At 44.0% G+C, this 18,708-nt stretch overlaps 3 protein-coding genes across 4 annotated transcripts in view; 2 read left to right on the top strand and 1 right to left on the bottom strand.

Annotated features, from left to right (window-relative positions):
* The first annotated feature begins 197 nt into the window (after positions 1-197).
* On the top strand, positions 198-8,623 carry PHYHD1 (phytanoyl-CoA dioxygenase domain containing 1). 2 transcript variants are annotated; one of them, XM_009685028.2, is made up of 11 exons: positions 198-500; positions 1,536-1,694; positions 2,218-2,293; positions 2,432-2,479; positions 4,150-4,205; positions 4,401-4,463; positions 4,568-4,589; positions 4,937-5,065; positions 6,610-6,726; positions 6,847-6,973; positions 7,912-8,623. In XM_009685028.2, the coding sequence occupies exons 1-11, from the start codon at positions 468-470 to the stop codon at positions 7,955-7,957; spliced, it is 876 nt and encodes a 291-aa protein (XP_009683323.2). In that variant the 5' UTR covers positions 198-467; the 3' UTR covers positions 7,958-8,623. The 2 variants fall into 2 exon arrangements, with proteins under 2 accessions (XP_009683323.2, XP_068770769.1); XM_068914668.1 differs by lacking the exons at positions 198-500; positions 1,536-1,694 and having other exon boundaries at positions 1,865-2,293.
* Positions 8,624-12,104: 3,481 nt separating this feature from the next.
* Positions 12,105-17,142, bottom strand: DOLK (dolichol kinase). The gene is made up of 2 exons (XM_068914667.1): positions 16,865-17,142; positions 12,105-13,958 (listed from the first exon to the last, which is right to left on the bottom strand). The coding sequence occupies exon 2, from the start codon at positions 13,850-13,852 to the stop codon at positions 12,281-12,283; it is 1,572 nt and encodes a 523-aa protein (XP_068770768.1). The 5' UTR covers positions 13,853-13,958; positions 16,865-17,142; the 3' UTR covers positions 12,105-12,280.
* Positions 16,998-18,708, top strand: part of NUP188 (nucleoporin 188) — a 30,543-nt gene continuing 28,832 nt past the window's right edge. Inside the window, exon 1 of the mRNA XM_068914661.1 lies at positions 16,998-17,057. Coding sequence (XP_068770762.1) covers positions 17,032-17,057 — 26 coding nt within the window. The 5' untranslated portion in view covers positions 16,998-17,031. The remainder of the gene's footprint in view (positions 17,058-18,708) is intronic.

The raw sequence follows: 18,708 nt of genomic DNA, 5'->3' as shown, positions 1-18,708 counted from the left end.
CAGTGGCCTTTATTTATATATATATATATATGGTTTTTTTTGGTCCCACTTGTATCTTATTTTACCAACGTTGTTTTACTTTATTCTGCCACTGTTTTTGCACCTTAACTCTTCTAGTCTCTTATCTGGGTTATTTATTAAAACAGTGACTTCTTGAAGTTGAGAAGTGAATGAAGTTTGTGATTGCATGATATAAACTTGAGAATGTTTTTGTGGAGTTGAGGTTGCACCAAGTGCTGAAGCAAAGCTCTGCAGCCCTAAGCGTCCCCACCAGGAACAAATGGCCGGAGTCAGGAACAAAATTCCTCGAGAGGCAGCTCCTCTGGCCACGCAGCAGTCCAGCTGCCCAGTGCTTGCTCTTATCACATGCTGCTACAAGGGTCACGTGGAGAGGCGAGGAGTCAGCTGTGCAGAGCCTTGGCGGCCTTGTGGTGCTGCTGGCGGGGTGCTGGGAGCTTCTGCTTCTGATGGCATTTGTAAGCCAGAATCTGATCCAAAAGGTAAGGGAAGAGACCAAGGAATTGCACCCTGGGGGTTTGTAGTGCCGGCTGGTCACAGTACTTGTAAGACATGGTCACTATTACTTGATGAATGATTAGGTCTAGCAAAGATCTGCTTTACAAAGACTTTATATTCTTCTCAGCTGCTTGTATTGTATTTATTTTGAGTGTGTGAGGACCCTGTTGCGGCTACAAACTCTCGCAGAGGGCAGCTTGTCCTGCAGAGCGCTCTGAAGAATTTTTTTTCTCTTGCCCTTCTGCCTCTCCTGCTCAGCTCTCTTCCATGAAGCTGAAATCTGCCTGCCAAAGGATAATCTCCAGGGTAGTCTATATAAAGAAACAGTAGTGTCAACACAGTTCACTTCCTTTTGTAAGGGACTGTGTACTCAACCACAAGAAATCGCTGAGGGATTTCTACCTCAGCAAAAATAACTTTTTCCAGCTTGTAGATGAGTCTTATTCTAACTTGCAACCCAGGTATGACTGCTCTGTTCATTTTAGCAGAGTTTAATTGTTGCTGGTCATCCTTCTTTTAGAGAAGCTATCTGTAAGCCACAAAGACACTAGCAATTACATCCTCTCTGCTTTCCTCAGCCAGTTAGACTGAGGAGTTGAAATGCGTTGTTCTCAACGGTATGGAATCTGAGCCTGTTAATGAATTATCCTTTATACAGTAGAAAACCCTCTAGAAATAAAAAACAAAGAGCTTTTAAATTGTCCTAAATGTTGTCCATTGTTGTCCTAAATGGATGAAATCATAAAGAACAAATGTTCCAGATTAGTAAAAAGTTAGCTTGTGTTGGACAAGAATAGCTGAAAGTATAATTAACTACACCTTCATCAAATACATGGTCTGAAGAGCAAGGTCTACTACCTATTCTCTGGGTGCAGAGATGAAATTGAGACACTTTTGCAATAAGCTGAGGCACAGTGAAGGACCAGAAATGTATTCTCGTGTTTTTTACGGCCTTCCCTGAAGGCGCCGGAGGAGCGCGGTCGCCCCGTTTCCCCCTGAACTCCAGTGCTCTCTTCCAGTTCCGCGAGGATGGCTTCCTTGTGCTGGAGCGTTTCTGCACCGCGGAGGAGTGCGACAGCATGAGGAATCAGATTCAGAGAGTTATAGCTGAGATGGAAGTGCCGCCACACTGCCGCACGGAGTTCTCCACCAAAGAGGAGGAGCAGCTCCAGGCGCAGGTACCGCCGAGGGCAAGGCTGCCCTTGCTAGAGCTCTGGAGCAAGAAAGGGAAAGGGCAAACTCCTGGGATGAACTGACAGAAGACAACGTTTTTAAAACTAGCTGCTCAGGATGGTGCTGGCCAATGCCACCCAGTGTTTGGTGGTGGTTTTATCAGAGGGTGAAAGAGGAGAGGACCGATGTGCCTCTACTGTGTCCTCAGCCACAACATAGCAGCTCTTGAGGACGGTTTTGCCCTGCCTGTTCTACAGGCAGAGAATAAGTTATTTTCCAGGGCTATAATGGTGACAAATGGCAAAAGAAAAACAAGGGTGCAGCTGTGTGTGCAGCGTTCTTCTAAAGTGCCGGTCAGTGCCGAGAGGCTTAGTACTGTGGAAAGCCTTTGTAAGAGTGATTTCTATTGCCTGTGTTTTGTTTATGCGGCGGCTCAATGGGAAAAAGATGCAGGTGAGTAACTCTTTGGGAAGGTTCGTGCATGTATTTATAAGGAGGTTGTCTTTAATGGGCTCTTATCCCTGGCAGGGTAGCTCGGATTATTTCCTAACCAGTGGAGACAAGATTAGATTCTTCTTTGAAAAAGGCGTTTTGGATGAGAGAGGTAAGCTCCAACTTAAGTTAGCCACAGTGGGTGGAGTGAGGGGACAGGAGGAGGCCGAGGGAAGAGACAGGAAAGAGTTCCAGCTCGGAGGACTGTTCTTGCTCTGCATACCCTGTTAAATTCTCTTTTTTTTCTTAGGTAACTTTCTCATTCCAAAGGAGAAATCTATCAGCAAGATTGGCCACGGTACGTTTAAATGGTGGTGTTTTGAGAGGGGTGGAAAAAAGGGATGGGTTTTTCAGAAATAAGGATTTCTCTAGACCTACCCAGTATGAATAACTTTGGTCATCTGAGTTTTAAACTTTCTCGCCACAGAACTGACTTCCTCCGTGTTCTGCTGCTTCTCACTGCTCCGTCAGGACCATTGCATGCAATGCAACCACCCCCTTCTTGTAATTATGGCCACGTAGCTCCTTTCTTTGCAACCCCATGCTGGTTTCATTAAGTTCTTCAATTCAATTTCTGTATGTGTCAGTTTGCTTTTTCCCATATACCTCTATCGTTCCCTCTGCAATTCTCTCCATGCTGAGAGGACTGCAGAGATCCCACCCTCTGGTGTCAAAAGAACTCCAAGTTTTCAGTTAAGCCCTCTTCAGAAAGCACTTCTAGGAGGTTTTTCAGTTATGCATAGCACAGAATCACTGACACGCAAGTTTAGACTTCAGCCCTTGTATCTCTTATGTAAGAGACTGGTCTAACAAATTTACCACCTAAGATTGGTCACATCCAGTACAGTTCAAACTGTTCTGTGTCCCGTGCGATGGTGTGTTGCCAACGCTGTCCTACCTCCTGTGGTGTTGCCAGCACCTTTTCTTTACTCTTCCTACTGTCAGTTTATGACCCGTTTCCCCTTTCTCAGCTACTGAATGTGCATTTTCATCCCTTTTCTTTTCAAACAATACATGGAAAATATGAGCAGGATTCGGTACATCTCCAATCATATGAACTTTGTCCAGGTTTTACTTCATTGAACTTGGAAAGTCTGTACTGAGAGTTCTCATTTCCGTGGCTTTCTCAGGAAAACAACATTCTTCAGCAGAAAATCACCTTCCCACAACCCCCCTGCTGTTCTGTTCTACCTCAGCTTTTCCTCGGAGGAAGTGAAAACAACTGCAGATGCCTGCTGACTCAGTGGCTTAACCATTCAAGGCTCCTCTTGACTTATTTTTCTGTAATTACTCCTTTTAGTCGAGTCTGGCCTCTTCCCTTGCTCTGTAGCAGCCCCTGCCGGAATAAGTACGCTGTCCTAGCTGCAAGTGCTCTCACAGCTGAGAGTGAACCAGAATTCAAGGTGTTTGCCTTAAACTTGCTGTAGTCCGACCAAAATTTATGTGCACAAACAGCACTGACCTGCAGGTTGTGATTCTCTGCCTAAGGGAACCAGAGATGACCCCTAGGTCATCTTTGCAGAGTTTATAACCAGTCATTTACAAAAAACAAAAGAACTTTGTGTTTTTTTTCAAAGGGTAAATTCAGATAGTACCACCCTTTTGCCTCAGGGTCATGTATAGTCGTTGTCCTGTTACAATTTTGTGTAATATCATATTTAATCATATAGTACTCAGATCTTTTTCACTCCTAGCTATACACTATTATTTCTTATATATCTGCATTTTGCTGCCAGTGAATGATTATATTTTTGGTCTCTAAAGAAGATTGTTCAAATCGGCACGTGTCAGATCACCTTAGGCATGATGATAAGCCATGTGTATAACAAATCTATGATTGGGAGGGATGAAAGTTTCTGGTTGCAACCTATGTTGCTTGCCTGGAGTCTTCAGCAGCCCATCCCCGAGAGCATCCAAGTTCCCTTCTGTTAATGAAATCTTCAGTCTGAGTCTTTTCTTTCCCTTTAGCTTTACATGCTTACGATCCGGTCTTCAAGGAAATCACTCACTCCTCCAAGGTGCAGGTAAGCTGTTTTACTGTTTCCTAGAACTGCCTGGAAAAAAATAAATCATGGGATAATTAATGTTCATATTCTAGACTCCTGAGGAGAGTCCTTTTGCCTATAAAAGGAAATCTAAATATTTTCTAAGAATAATGCTGTGTGGTGTGCAAAAAACAAACATATAAATTCTGTAAATTTTTTGGTTTTGTTTTGAAGGAACTGGGAAGAAAACTAGGCCTTGAGAAACCAGTAATTGTGCAAAGCATGTATATCTTCAAGGTATAATAATTCAAGTCTCCTTGTCACTCAAGAAATAAGACACTCTTTTATATGGGAAGCTGTGACACTAGTCTCTTCACAGACCTTCTTTCTTATTCTTGCAGCAACCTGGCATTGGTGGTGAAGGTGAGATTCATATTACCTCTGCACTACGCTGCAGATAACGTTTCACCAGGAAAGATGGGCAAAATCAGAATAAAGCCCGAGTGTTTTGTGTCCTGAATCTTGTTAAGAATTATAGGAAAAGGCATCCACACTTTCCAGAAATATTTCTACATCAGGAGTGACATGACCAAAGGGCTAATTTTTCATCTGCAGCAGGCTGAAAGGTGATATTTTGAAGTATGGCTTTATGTGCGTGCTAGACAGGTGGAAGGGGAAGGTAAAGAAGACAAAAGTAAGCATGCAGTCCTTCCAGCAGTTTTGAGTTCTGCAGGCTTCCAAAGACAGTAACCTAATGGCTTTTGTTTCAGTGACTCCACACCAGGATGCCACGTTTCTGTACACAGAGCCTCTAGGCAGAGTCCTGGGCTTCTGGATTGCACTGGAGGATGCCACACAGGAGAACGGCTGTTTATGGTTCATTCCTGGCTCTCACACCAGTAAGACTTACGCTTTTTTTGGTGTATGCTGTGAAATGCACTCTCCCCCTCTTGCTTAACGGCGGACAGCAATGTGGAGTGGATTGTGTTCTCTGCATCACACGGTGCTGGTGCCGGCAGAAGCATGCTACTGGCCTTTTTGTTTGCTGGAAGGGCACCTGTATCTCCCACTGTGCTGTTGTCAAATCTACAATCACATTTTTCAGCAGACGACTAACTGCCTTGTTTTGCTCTTAGCCACTAGCCCATGAGATGAGTTTAATATAAAAAAGTGGTTTTGATTTAAAGGGGGGAAAAAAAAAAATTGGTAGTATACATGGCTGACACTGTTAAGTTTTAACTCGAAACCTGGCCTAGAGACAAAGAATCTAAGGCACCAGAGCAAGGAAAGAGGGAATCTTCCTGAGTTTACACTTACTCCAGAATCTGTATGCTAAGGCCTATTAAAACTGCTCCTGAATCTTTTCCTTTTATGTCAGTATTATTTCAGTAGCTTCCTCCTGCAACATTCAGACTCTTCCTTGACAGGCCACTGAGATTTAAGAGCTTTATGAAATTAAGGTCTTAAACTACTGAGTACTTTCTTCCTGTAGTGAAATAGCCCCTTGCTATCTATGCTGGTGCGCCTTCTGCAGTTTTTGACTGCAGCCTTGAAAATGTTGATCAAGCCTCATCTGGGATGCAAATAAATGTCCTTATGCCTTCCAGAGTAGGAACAAACAGAGAAACCACTTTTTTCTTCTCACAAAACTATGTTTGTTCTCAAAGTTACAACCCCTTCACAAAAATACCTTTTGTGTTGCCCTGGGTCACGGCCAATAACATTTTTACTCCTGATGATGCTGTTTAAGGGGAATAAAAGTCCTCTCCCACACACAGCTGTCAAATACTGGTCTGAATTTCAGTAAACAAGAAAGCCTCCCAGTCTACACAAGGATCACTTGGAGAGCATCCAATCAATCAGGGAACAGTCAGTGGCTCAGGGGAATGCACAGACTAAACCTGATCAAAACTAACTTGTGCAATATCTGTTGTGACTGATGGAAGATGCCATATACTTCTAGCCACTATTAGGTTATTAGCAGTTCTGTGTTTATTTCAATACCTATACGGCATACTTCTTCATCTTCAAACTGCTGTTCACCTAAGCATTTACTCAGAGGAATCGCACTGCTTTTAAAATACGAAGACGCTCAAATTTTGGCGTCAATTGCACTCAAATTGCAATTTATGCTATAATAGAAAGGAGAAATGGACCAAAGGTTGGCTTTGCATAAGTGTATGACCATTTGTATTCCTACAGGCCTGTGTTGCAATGCCAGAAGGGCAAACAAAGAGCAGCTGTATCACTTTCTGCCACAACTGGAAAAACCTAAATCTTTAATGGAAAAAAACCTCCAAAGTACTAAGGAAAGAATGGAATAAACTGTAGTAATAAAGTTCTAATCAGTGCCAAGAGAAATCTGATGTTCCACTCCTGCGTAAAATCTAGTTAGCTTTTTAATTTTTGTGTCTGTGTGTGTGTGTGTTCTGTGGATTTGCAGATGGAATTACCCGGAGAATGGTCCGTGCCCCACCAGGTACCTCAACGTGTGTAGAGTTCGTAGGGTCAGACCCGACCTATGATGACAACCAATTCATACCTGTGCCTATAAGTAAAGGTAAAAATCGCCGCCAAACAAGATCTCCTTGCTTGGAGTTGTTCTTATGTTGATCGTCACTCTTAAAGGTAGCCCTGAATTTTTGGAAAAACAAAAGCACAATAGACTTCTTTCAAATAGGTGGGCTTGTTCTTATCCATGGTGAAGTTGTCCATAAGAGTGAACTGAACAAGTCAGAGTCTTCTCGCCACGCCTTCACCTTCCATGTGATGGAAGCCAAAGATACCAGCTGGAGCAAAGAGAACTGGTAAGGTCACTTTTGTAACAGGTAACTGAAGAAACCAGAGCCTTCTCAATGCAATAACCAAGATAAGCCTTTATTGGTTTTCTTGCATGTCACACTCGCAGCACAACGCTGTCAATACATGCAGGAAGCTGTTCTCTGCATTGGGCAGAGCTGTGCTGGCCACAGCATTATCTAAAGAAATGCTGAGTAGCTTCCCAGTATGATCTCTGAGTATGTTCTCAAACTTTGCTCTCCACCAGCCCAATTGCGGTACTAGTCCTAAGATTTTTCTAGTTCAGGAGCAAGTACAGCTCACAGCACCTTCTCGGGAGAGATGAGTATTGTGTCTCTACTGACTGGCATTCCCTAGTATTGTACAACCGGATCCACTTGATTTCAACTAGCGATAAAACTCATTTGCAATACCTGGATTGCAGCACAACAGGCAATGATTTCTTGGGAACAGAACAAAATTTAAGAAAACAAAGAATGAGAACCATATTCCTTAAAAATTTTGGCTAATAAAAGCTTTGAAGTTGTCAAATCTTGGTGTTTCTAATGACTTATCTAGGTCATATGCAATAAGCACGTGGGCCTCGGAAAAAAATCTCATGCTTGAAATTCACAATGCATGCTTTTATGAGGCAAAAACCGCAATCAGTTACATGCCTCAGGGGTGCCTCCCAATTAAAGCAATTTACACTAGATAAACAACTGAGTGCTGGAAAGACAGAACTACTCAACTTGTAATCTTCAAACTGAAGAGTTGTAAAACGTTTGTTTTTTTACTCTTGCTAGGCAGGCATTGTCTGTATCAGATCTTGCCCCAGGGGCTGCAAGGTGAAATGCTCCTTTGGGAACAGTTAGTTTCTGTCAGTAGTACCTCAGTTAGCATTGATTTCACATCAGAACTGGAATAGCCTCTGAAGTTTTGGTTTTAACTCTTCTTTACTTCGTAGGCTTCAGCCGACTCCTGAACTGCCTTTTCCATCACTCTACACCTGAAACCGGTGTCTGGCTTCTGGAGTCAAATAGTTGTTCAATACTCCTTGCTGATTGCTTGTTCCTGTTCCCCTCAAATATCACTTTCACTAGATCAGCTCTCAGACTCGTTTATGCTCTGCTGAGGAAGAGGAATCTTCACATAGCTGCATACGCCACGCTCTCTACTACAGCATCAGCCCTACTAGTGCTGACAATAGTCTCCCAGTCCTTTTGGTAAGGAAACTTCTTCAGTCTGGGGAACGGGCCTGTAAAGGCCATTGCACCTTGACTGTGGGACCAGTTAAGAAGTGTTTCTTCTCTAGGATGCTTAATATTTTCTTCTAGTTACGTCAAGAGCTCATGTCCTGTGTACTTACATGGTTGGGTTTATCCTAGCAACACAGGTGAATCTGTCTTCTGAAGATGGCTGACTTTCAACCCTAGCTCTGTCTTACTACTTGAATAATACTAATCAAAAATAATCCTATTGTGGGCAAAATGAAGCAGGGAGTCTACTCATATAATCATTCTTCTGACTATTTCTGGCAAATTGCAGCTGAGTGTTTGCTCTCTAGGTTTAACTCTTGTTAATTAAAAATATTTACAGATCTTAAGGATTCATGCTGAAGTTATAATGAGTTTTTGAATTTTTGTCTTCATAACACTTAAATAAAAAAGAAATCCTCATTTTCTACTCATTCATATCCTCTTTGAGGAGGACATCATGGGACCTTCTCCCAATATACTAGGCCAGAGCAAAGATACGCGATAACTGCTTTTTGACTCTAAACATGCACAAGAACAGGTACTAGCCCAAAAACCTCAACAAAAAAAACAAACCTATAGGAAGATGAAACCCAAGGAATGTTACATAAATTACACTGGAGGCAACCGCATGCCTGTATCCTTAAACCAAACAGAAGCCATGTAGATTTAATCACACTGGCACTGGTGTGCTGGCAACCCCGTTACGAGCCTAGTCTCATCAGTGCACTAACTACAATGTTATAACCTTAAGACTGCTCAGAGCCTTGGCAAGGTGAGCTTGTATTTTCTTGCCAAAGACCATGCAGATATGCCTGTAGCTGCTGTGAAATTCCACTCCGCTTTGAATTGTTACTTAGCTGTTTATCGGTGTTGTCGCTGACCAGCCATGCTATGGTGGCTGCCATTTCTGACTAAATTTTATAGGAATAAATTCTGATAGAGTATATTCTACTTGACACAAATGATGCATGATGCCATTAGGTATTTGTTTAATATCTACAGAGAGTTGCTGCTCTTCCACTATACATTTGAGAACAGAATATATTATAGCTGACAACATGATTTAGTTCAGCTCAGCAGAGCACATGCAGCATTTCTTAGAAACGGCAATAGATGGTATCTCTCACAGTAGTTCCCAGGGTGCTTTAGAGATGCCAGATCCATAACAGCTCAGAAGTGCTGTATTAGGTACAGAGAAACTAAAGCACAGAAGGAAAGGAAACAAGGAGAAGGAAGAGATTATAGGAATGAAATGCTCTGATCAATGACAATGTGATTACTTCTAAGCACTGTCATGTAGTCTGGAGTTAAGTGTCCCCTAGCAAACTTCTGAGGCCAACCAAGTTGTTAAAGCAAAACTGAGGCAGAATTCAGGAGATGAGGTACTTCATCTCCTAGATAATATTTCCTTTTTTTTCTTTTACTCTTTGAGTGCTTAGTATCAATTGCATATTTGGAAATCATGCTGTTGAAGAATAAGAAGAGAAAGACAACATGCAGTCCTGGGAAGAAAGAACAGGGATTTAAAGAATAAAGCTGCAGGCAACACCTTGTTGAGCTGTGGAGACTGAAGTAGTAAGAAACCTATATGCAAGCGGATATCAAGACAGCAGAAAGGCTGAACAGCAGTCATATGGCTGATCAATAATGAACTTTTCTGGCTGAGCTGTTCGATAAGCAGTCAGTTCATGTGTTGTGGACCAGTTCAACTCCAACATCAAGGAATGCACTGCCAAGGTAGTCTAGGACTAATCTTTATATTTAAAACTATTTTTTTCTTAGACATTTTGGATCCAGATTTCTTTTAGCCTAGCAGTCAAATCTTGTATAAATACAGTCCGAATCGTATTAAGGAGATTAAGAACCATAATACTCCTTTTAAAAGGAAATAAAGTAAAACTTATGCCTGACTAGAAAAGCTTGATGCAAAAACCAAAATTGCACAAGTAGAATAAAACCCCAAACTTTGCATAACTTCTAAAAAATCACTTGCAAAGAAAGCTAAACCAGCCCTGCCAGTGCCCAGTTAGACTAGATGAATCTTGCTCTGCTGAAGGCAGAATGGGCTTGAAAATATCCATTTGTTCTCTATCTTATAGTCTCTGTCAAAGTAAATTAGTTTGGGAGCTAGGTGCCAGTTCTTACTTTTCAAAAGGATGAGTCTGTATATTGCCTGCCTGTGGCATTTGTCTGACATGAAATAGTCAAATTAAGTTTGTTTATGATGATAAGTTTCCTTTCATCCTTTTGGGCTTTGCTGGATGAGGCAGCACTATGCCTTGTCCCTATGACAAGGAATTTTTCATAGATCTAAAATTATTGTAGTAGGAATTAGAAGCTGGGTAAGGGCAACCGCAGTAACCCTGAGTTCAAAGTTTCTGCTGGTAACAAGTGGCTGTTCTGGCCTTTCTTACCTTTCTGGAGTTTGTTTGAAAGCTATGAGCAGGAGGGAGGGGAGTGACTAATTTTGGTGCTATTTTTATGACTTCAGTAGTATATAAATCATCATGGTGAAGTGTTTTGTCAAGGAGTGAAGGCTGTGGCTCATGATGAGAGCAACTAAAGCTTTTTCTGTATCTTTTAATTGGAGGAGTTAATCTTTTAGAATAGCACCTTTCTGCTTAGTAATGACAGTTTGTCCTCTGATTATATGCACCACTACCTGCCACAAAACAAGATGGTTTTGTGTATAAAGAAAAGCAAAAAATTGAGATTGAATTTGCAGGATTTATGGTTAAGTGTGAAGGAAAACTGTCCTGCGCAATTACTGCATTTGCTTTCCTAGCAAAAGTATCTTGAAAAAAAAAAAAAATCTGTTTACTTCATTAACAAAAACAATGGCTGAACTATTTTTGAAATCCTCAGTATCGGATCTCAGGAGTCCCACCCAGGCAAGGAGGAGATTGGGCAACGCTGTTCGAGTCCTGGCTTGTTCCAGGGACAAGTGCAATCTCTATTAGATTCTGGGACTAGTGTTCTTGGCTCATTCTGCCAGCCCAGTGCACTTTTGCTGTAGAAGAGTAGCTATAATTTTAATGAAATGGACAAAAGTAGGTGGCTTTACTCAATTTGTCAATAGACATGTCTTCATAAAAGATTTTTGATTAAACAGCTAACTGGAAAACTACTTCCTGGCAATTTAAGCTGAAAAAAAATGCTGAAAGTGGAGAACTGTAGCAGTACTAGAGAAGTATGTTGACTTCAACGTACCTTCTGCTCACACAGTTAATGTGCAATTAGTTTTTCAATGAGTTTGCTTAGTTTTCTCCCCTCTATTAAATATTGTTTCAAATAAATTTAGAGATCATAATCTTGAAAAAGGTAGAACATCTTTCTTGTCACACAAACCTACAGGGCTAAACTTCTGACTCTCCTGTCAGTATTGTCTGGAATAGTCTGCGTTCTCTGACACCCTTCTCCCCCCCCCCCCCCCCCCCAATAAACTTAGCCCTACAACTACAATACTTGAAGTCACATCAACACATTGCAATGCATTAATATGGCTGTTGTTGATGGTGACTGGATGCATGAGGACGGTCTTAGTCACTGTGTTGCAGATAGTGCCCACCCTCATTATAAAAGCATGCTTTAAATAGTGCTTATACAGAAACAGGAGGAGTTCACATATTCAATAATACAAGGATGGCAGGACTCAGTACAGTGGAACAAGTTTTATAAACTGGCTTTTACGCACTGCAGATGTAGCAAAATTGGAGAGGTTTGATTATTTTTTCATCTAATTGACTTACCTCTTTTTTTCCTTTACGCCCTCTGCCTCTGGACACCCAGAAGAGACTTGGAAATAGAGTTTGTGGTTTAGTAACCAAATGCATACTTGTGTTTGTGTTCCTATGAGAATATAAAACAATTTGCCCTGTTTTAAAGAGGGGAGTGGGAAAAATAGGAGACCAAAACAAAGCCTTTATTTTAAATAGTGCTTTTCCATTTGTGTGTTTAACAATTTTACTTGCTGTATCAAATGTAGTATTTAGACAGACTTTGAATTTCTCAGTACCGTGCATATTCTATTACTGCTTTTCTCTGGAAAGGGAGAAGCCTCTGTATCTGGAAATGCTTCTAAGCCATTAACATTATCTGGAGGTAGAGAGGCAAGAGCAGATTATCTATTTGGGTAGTATAAGCTTCCAAAAGAGAAACTAAGCTCACAGACCCCAGAATCCAGGCATAGCTAGAGTTCAGATTCACGCTGCTGTCAAAGATCAGAATGAGAGCCACAGCAATGATCTGGGCAAAAATAGCTGTCATCGTCCCTTCAAAGGTCTTCTTCGTTCCTGGCCATTTGATTTCTCCCATTGCACTGCCAAATACTGAGGCCATTGTGTCTCCTACTCCTACAGCCAGTACCCCAGAATAGGGGACCAACGCTCCTGCCCCAGACAAGACACCTTTAGGAGCGCAAGGTCTTGGAAACAACCACACTGGGAGGGACATGCCAAGAAGAAGATAAATATGAGTCAAGATTAGAGGTCCACTGTCTCGTTCATCCAAGAAGAGAGACAGTAAATGCCTAAGGGTTTGGCCAAATGGTTTGATCCTGAAGTATCGAATGTACTCTAAGAAGATAAATACTGCCAGGCACAATACTGCAGCAATGTAGAGAAGCTGGCGGTCATAAATTAGTCCGGGGACATAAGTAGCTACCACAATGAAATGGAAATATTTCCTGGTTATGGTTGAGGCCTGGTGTTTTTTAGACTCAGATGATCTTTTAGCGTTCTGGTAGAAAACTATACCACATGCTGAAGCAGCCAACACGGTCCAATATACAAGAAGGTAAACTCTCGTTTGCGTCTGAAATAGAAACTGGAGTAGCCAGAACAAAGGATTTCTCTGGATCAGCCGGTAAAGCCAAGGCATAATGACCCCTAGGCCTAGCACTGCTGTCATCATGTGGAAAAACATGGAGGAGATCCAGGTACCTGAATCCATGAAAGCGAAGAGAACAGTGAAAAAAATCCCAAGAAGAACAACTCCAACAACTGCCACCAGAAGAAAAAAGTCTATGGGATCACCTCTGCTCTCGACTACGTTCAGTGAGCGTTTAATGAGCTGATTGAGCACAAAACTTATACCCCCAAGAACTAACAATGCTTCTCCAGGAGTAAAACATCGAGGCAACACGTACAGCAAGATCATACTGAGGTAGACAAAAATTAGCAGCACTTCTAGGACCTCTATCACTTCTGAAACAGTCAAAGAGTGCTTCATGGTATAGATAATTATACTGCCAGCAACACCAGTAAGTATGCAAGTGTTGGTTGGTACAGGTTTTGTGATGCCAACCGCTATTACAGACAGAAAGAGAGCAACCAACATGCCAGTGGAAGCTACAACTATGCCAAAACGTTCAAAGTACACAATGCCAGCAGACTTGCATCTCTCTTTCATCACTATTCCCAACAAGGGGATGACCATGCTAGCTGGTAGGAGGCCACTGTTCGCTGTTGTACGAAACTGGAATACAGCCCCACCCAGCTGGAGCAGACGGTCCCATTTGAATTGGACATAAAAAGCCTGGACGGCAAGAGCTATAGTGCACCAGGAATACCGGTCCCACACCACCATGTGCACACACAGAACAACGATGAACACGATCAGCGATTCCACCAGCACTGGCTTGTTTAACATGATTCCAGTCCGACGTGGCTCAAGCTTTCAAAATCTTTCTCACGAGTCCCAAATATTCTCAACAGTGGTCCATTAGCAAGAATTCCCTTTCATCCTACTGCAATTCCTATTAAAAAAAGAATACACAATTAAAAAAACTACTAGAGAAGCTAAAGCTTCCACTCGGCTGTGTTGTTCGTAAGCTCAGTTTAAACTGATAGCCACGGGCAAACTATTAATGGCAACACGAAGCCAAGTGAAAAAATAAAACCAAACGGACAAAGGGATCAGCCAACGCTTTTATCCATATTTGAGAAGCAGAGAAGGCAGTCTGCGGTCACAGAAATGAGTACCGAGTACCACTCAGTACTGTGGTATTCAGATACACACACTAAATACTTCTGTTGCAGCCTCTTTGAACTAAAATATGAAGCAAACAAACCATAACTATTCCCAGAGAGTTTGGTGAGGCACTGAGTACATTTGAAATATAGTTAATTTCATAGTTTAGAGGTAACGTTAGGACCTAATCTTGTATGCTGTTTTTGCTGTTGTTTTACAGTGACTTTTTTTTCCCTTTTGATAAATATTTTTCTTCCCGCTGCTGTGCAAAAAGCAAAGGTACCTCTCTCCTTCCATTACTGATGTTATGACTGAATACTTCAATTACTGCAGCAGCTGTTTTATAACATTATATAGTGTTTACAATAAAAGTAGGAAAGAAAACATTGCAATCATTAAATACTTTACTTCATCTAAAGTTGACCTATTACTAGAACTGTCAACGTAAGCTGAGTCAGAGAACTGAGCTCAGAAGCAGCAAATGAACAGAGTTCTCTTGCCTACAGCCATGAGAGGACTTTCATCCCATCCTTAGTATTAAGCAGCTGAATTTGTTTTGTTTCTACAGCGCTGTCGGATCATATTTGTTATGAAGAGATCAATTCTAAAATATACCTCCAGTCCATCTTGATATATTGGCAATATTCTATTTAGCTCTAGAATATGTTGTAGCAATATCGTTTAACCATTATGCAGCTTAGTGAGTAAATTTGATTTATTCACGTTTATCTCTAAGGAAAGGTATTGGCTTCTGTTTCTCCTTAACTCATGTCACAGCCTCTCCCTGATTCCAGCTGTCTCAATTGCAAATGAGAACTGTACGTGTCTCTTTTACATAGAGCCTAAATCTGTCTGACTGACTAGAAATACTTCTAGTGTTAGTCTGTCATTAATGACATCTGACAAATCCTAGCAAGCCAAACTATTTTTTGGGACTCATCCCCAAAAGGCATCATAATCTTACAGAAATGATTTGTTTAGCTAAGCGCTGGCATTTATGCATCATTTTCTTGAAATTCTCAGCAGTGAGTGAACCTTGTAACACATTCTTGATCATGATATAAAGCTGTCATTGCTTCCTATATCCCCTCACTCCCGTGTCTTGCTTATGTTGGCTGGATTTACATCATTTCGCCTTCTCAGTATCAAGTCTCACAGCCACTGGCAGCTGCACTGCAAACTAATCATTCCCTTAAACCCCTGGACTATAAGATAAATGGTTGAGATTATCAGCAACACACGATGATTCTATTAGGTTAAGTTGCATCTTATCTATCTCCTTCAAAGTACTGTGGACACTCAATATTGTGCAATTCTCACTAGCATTTATTGTTTTATTGTTATTTATTGTTTACTGTTTTCTGGTAATATGCATTTCTCCTTATGCATGATTTGATATTCAGTCTTAGCTGCACATAAGCCAAAGACATTATACTGACATCGCTCTTGGGTTCTTTGAAAGTATTCGTTTCTGTATTTCTGTTGGTAATAGAACGGTTGACCCCTTTCTCTCCTGTCTACTGTATGCTGATAAGATATCTCCAGCTGAAACTGTGAATAACATCTTCCTTTTTGGCCCACTTAAGTTGAGCAGCAGTAAACTCTTATCAAATTCTGCTTCCCGTTCTCATTACTAATAGCTACGTTAGCTTCCTCATGGAAGGCTATCAGTTTATATTTAAAATTGTTTCTGTTTTTCATCCAGTGCTGGCTGGTTTCACCAGATTATAATGCTGATACACGTTTTATTAGCGATGTTACTGGGTGACTATCAAAGTTCGTATCGCCCAACTCCCTTACGTTGTGGGTCCAGAGAATGTTCTTATTTATTACATCTCCGTACTGAAAATTCTGACTTTTAGTTTTCAGTAGCTTGATTTTCAGCATCTTTATCAGTACAGCCTGCAATATTTGATTGCCGAACCTAAAGACACTACGTTTACTGTTGCTATACAGCCAGATCAAGCTAAACGTAATCTCTCTCCCATACCAACTCATTTCTGAAATAAAGAAGAATTCAACATGTAGTCAACAAAAATAGAATTAGCATGGACGATAGGGCCAATAGTGGTTTTGTGGTCCCCACTCTTTGCTCTTTCTGGGCATGGGGGCGGGGGGGAAAAGCTTGAAGCTTATTTGAGAAGAGCCTGGCTAAAGGCAGAAGAGAATCCCTACTCAGTTTGGCTGCTTCAGGGTTGCAGCCCAGCTCTTGCAGCAATAATGGCACATGACAGCTTCGCCCTAGCACGCAGCCCGCCAGCTGGGCTGCGAGACGAAGACGACCACCCTTTCAAACGCGGGTTTTCTCTTCTGACGCAGCGGCCTTTGACAGCCGCCGACCTGCAGCTGCAACGCGGTGCACCTCGCTGCTGAATTACCTCATCCTGTGCCCGTGGCAGCTCCCCCTCCCTGCCCTCTCAAGGGAAAATGAAGCCCCTCGGCGCATCCCGCTTCCTCGCGAACAGGAAGGGGCTCCCCCTCGCTCCCACTTTCTAATAACTTTGAGGCGTTTTCTGGCCGTTTCGGGTCTACCTCCTGCCGCCCCTCCTGCCGCTGGCGGGCTCCGTCCTTCCCCGCGACAACAGCCGCCGGCTGCCGCAGCCCCGCGGGCCCCGCTCGGAGGCTCGGCCCGGGGCTGGCCGAGAGGCCGCGGCCTCCTCCTCCTCCCGCCGCCGCCCGCCCCGCGCTCACCTCGCAGAACGCCGCCATCTTGGCGCTGGCGCCCGTCACATGACCAAACCCGCGGGCGGAGAGGGGAGGCGGGGCGGCGGCAGGGGGGAGGGCTTCCTTCCCCTCCCCCGGCCCCCCCCCCCCCTCCTCCGGCTCCGCGCGGCGGGTCACGTGAGAGGAGAGCGAAGATGGCGGCGGGCGGGCTGTGCGCGAGGTGCGGGGACGCGGCGGCGGTTGGTCCGGCGGGGGGAGGGCGGCGGGGGAAGCACCGTCCCTCGCTGCGCGCGCGCGCGCGCCTCGCCTCCCCTCCGCGGGGGGGGGGAGGGGGCAGAGCGGGCCCCCGCGGGGGGCGGGGAGGGGAGAGATAACGGCCGCGAGGCCCGCGCCGGCCTGCCCCGCCGTAGCCCCGCCCCCCCCCCCGCGCAGCGAGGCCCCGCCCCCCTCCCCTGAGGGGGACCCCCCCACACACACCCGAGGTGGGGGGAGAGTGGGACCCTGGTGGTGGGGGGGGAGGGAGGGGGTCTCGCACCCAGGCCGGCCTGCGCCATGTTCCCGCCCCCGCGCAGGCTCTAGCGCGTCCCCGAGAGACCGTATCCCTCGCGGGGGGAGCGAGAGACCCACGCGAGAGACCCCCCCGGGCGGCGTGCGTGGGGCTGCCCGCCCCCCCCACCCGCGAGACCGCGCCCCGGGCGGCGGGCGTGGGGCCGCGTGTCCCCTCCACGAGAGCCCCCAGGTCAGGCCGGCGTGTCCGCCTGCAAGAGACCCCCCCCCCCCCCCGGTCAACAGCTGCGTGAGGGACCTCGCCTTCGGACGGGACCTGAGGAGATCGGGCGTTCTCGGGTGGGGTGGCCGCAGGCCGCGCGCCCGTCTGTGACGGACCCCCAGCCCTGAGGGGGCCCAGCGCTGGTCTGTGGGAGAAACCCCCTGCGCCTCCGTCTGTGCGCGCCGTCGGTCCCTAGAGAGGTCGAAGGAGTCTGCTCGCGCGGCGGACGTTGGGCGAAATCTTCAGGGATTTCTGTCATCCCTCGTTTTGGGGGGAACGAAAGCGATGTTTCTGAGGAAGGTCTGGAGTTGCCCGCTCTAGCAGGTGGATCTCCCCTTTGGATTTGAACGTGGAAACTCTCCGTGGTGTTCTTCAGTGGGCTGGGTTTTTTTCTCCCCCAAAACTTAGCAAGCATTGGTAGTGATTTTTTAGGCATTTTGTGTTTCTTTTGTTCTTCCACAATGTAAAAGATTAAGTGCTAAATAGAACTGCTGTTTACAAGCTTTGGCTGCCAAGCTGAAGTCTTGATTTATGCTAAAGTTTTGGAGGTATCTGTCAGACTTCTTTTAAGTCACAGAGTTATTGTCACAAAGAGCATAGATTTCAGGGTTTGATTTTCGTTTTTTGAAGAACTGAACCCTTTGCAAATATAAAATTAAAATAGCAGAGATGTGGAAGATGTGTACAGGAAGCTATTTTTTTTTGATGACATCCTGGTCCAGTGATCACTTTGGACTGATGTCTTCTTCGGTTTTGTGTGTGGATTTTGACATATATTGTAACGTTTTTGGATTCAGGAAAGTTCCTAGTAGTCTAATTACAGTAATGCCTACAAGCGCTAATGGGGACAGGAACACCACTGTTGCATATGACCACATTAAGAGAGCTTTCTTAGCTCTCTTAGCTCTCTTAGAGTCTAATTAGCGAACTGGCAACAAACAGTGGTCTGTTTTAATCGTAGAAGAGGTTTGGATGGAATGAAAATGAGAAGGGTTGGCTGTGCCATACTGATGCTCCGTTCTACAAAGGGATGCTTTTCTTGGTAAAATTGTGTGGCCTTTTCAATGCTCTGTGTGGGCTGGAGAGGTTGCACCCGCAGCTG

Source organism: Struthio camelus, chromosome 20 (genome assembly GCF_040807025.1).
Source record: "Struthio camelus isolate bStrCam1 chromosome 20, bStrCam1.hap1, whole genome shotgun sequence".
Classification (NCBI taxonomy): Eukaryota; Metazoa; Chordata; class Aves; order Struthioniformes; family Struthionidae; genus Struthio; species Struthio camelus.
This window is presented reverse-complemented; position numbering and strand designations above follow the sequence as displayed.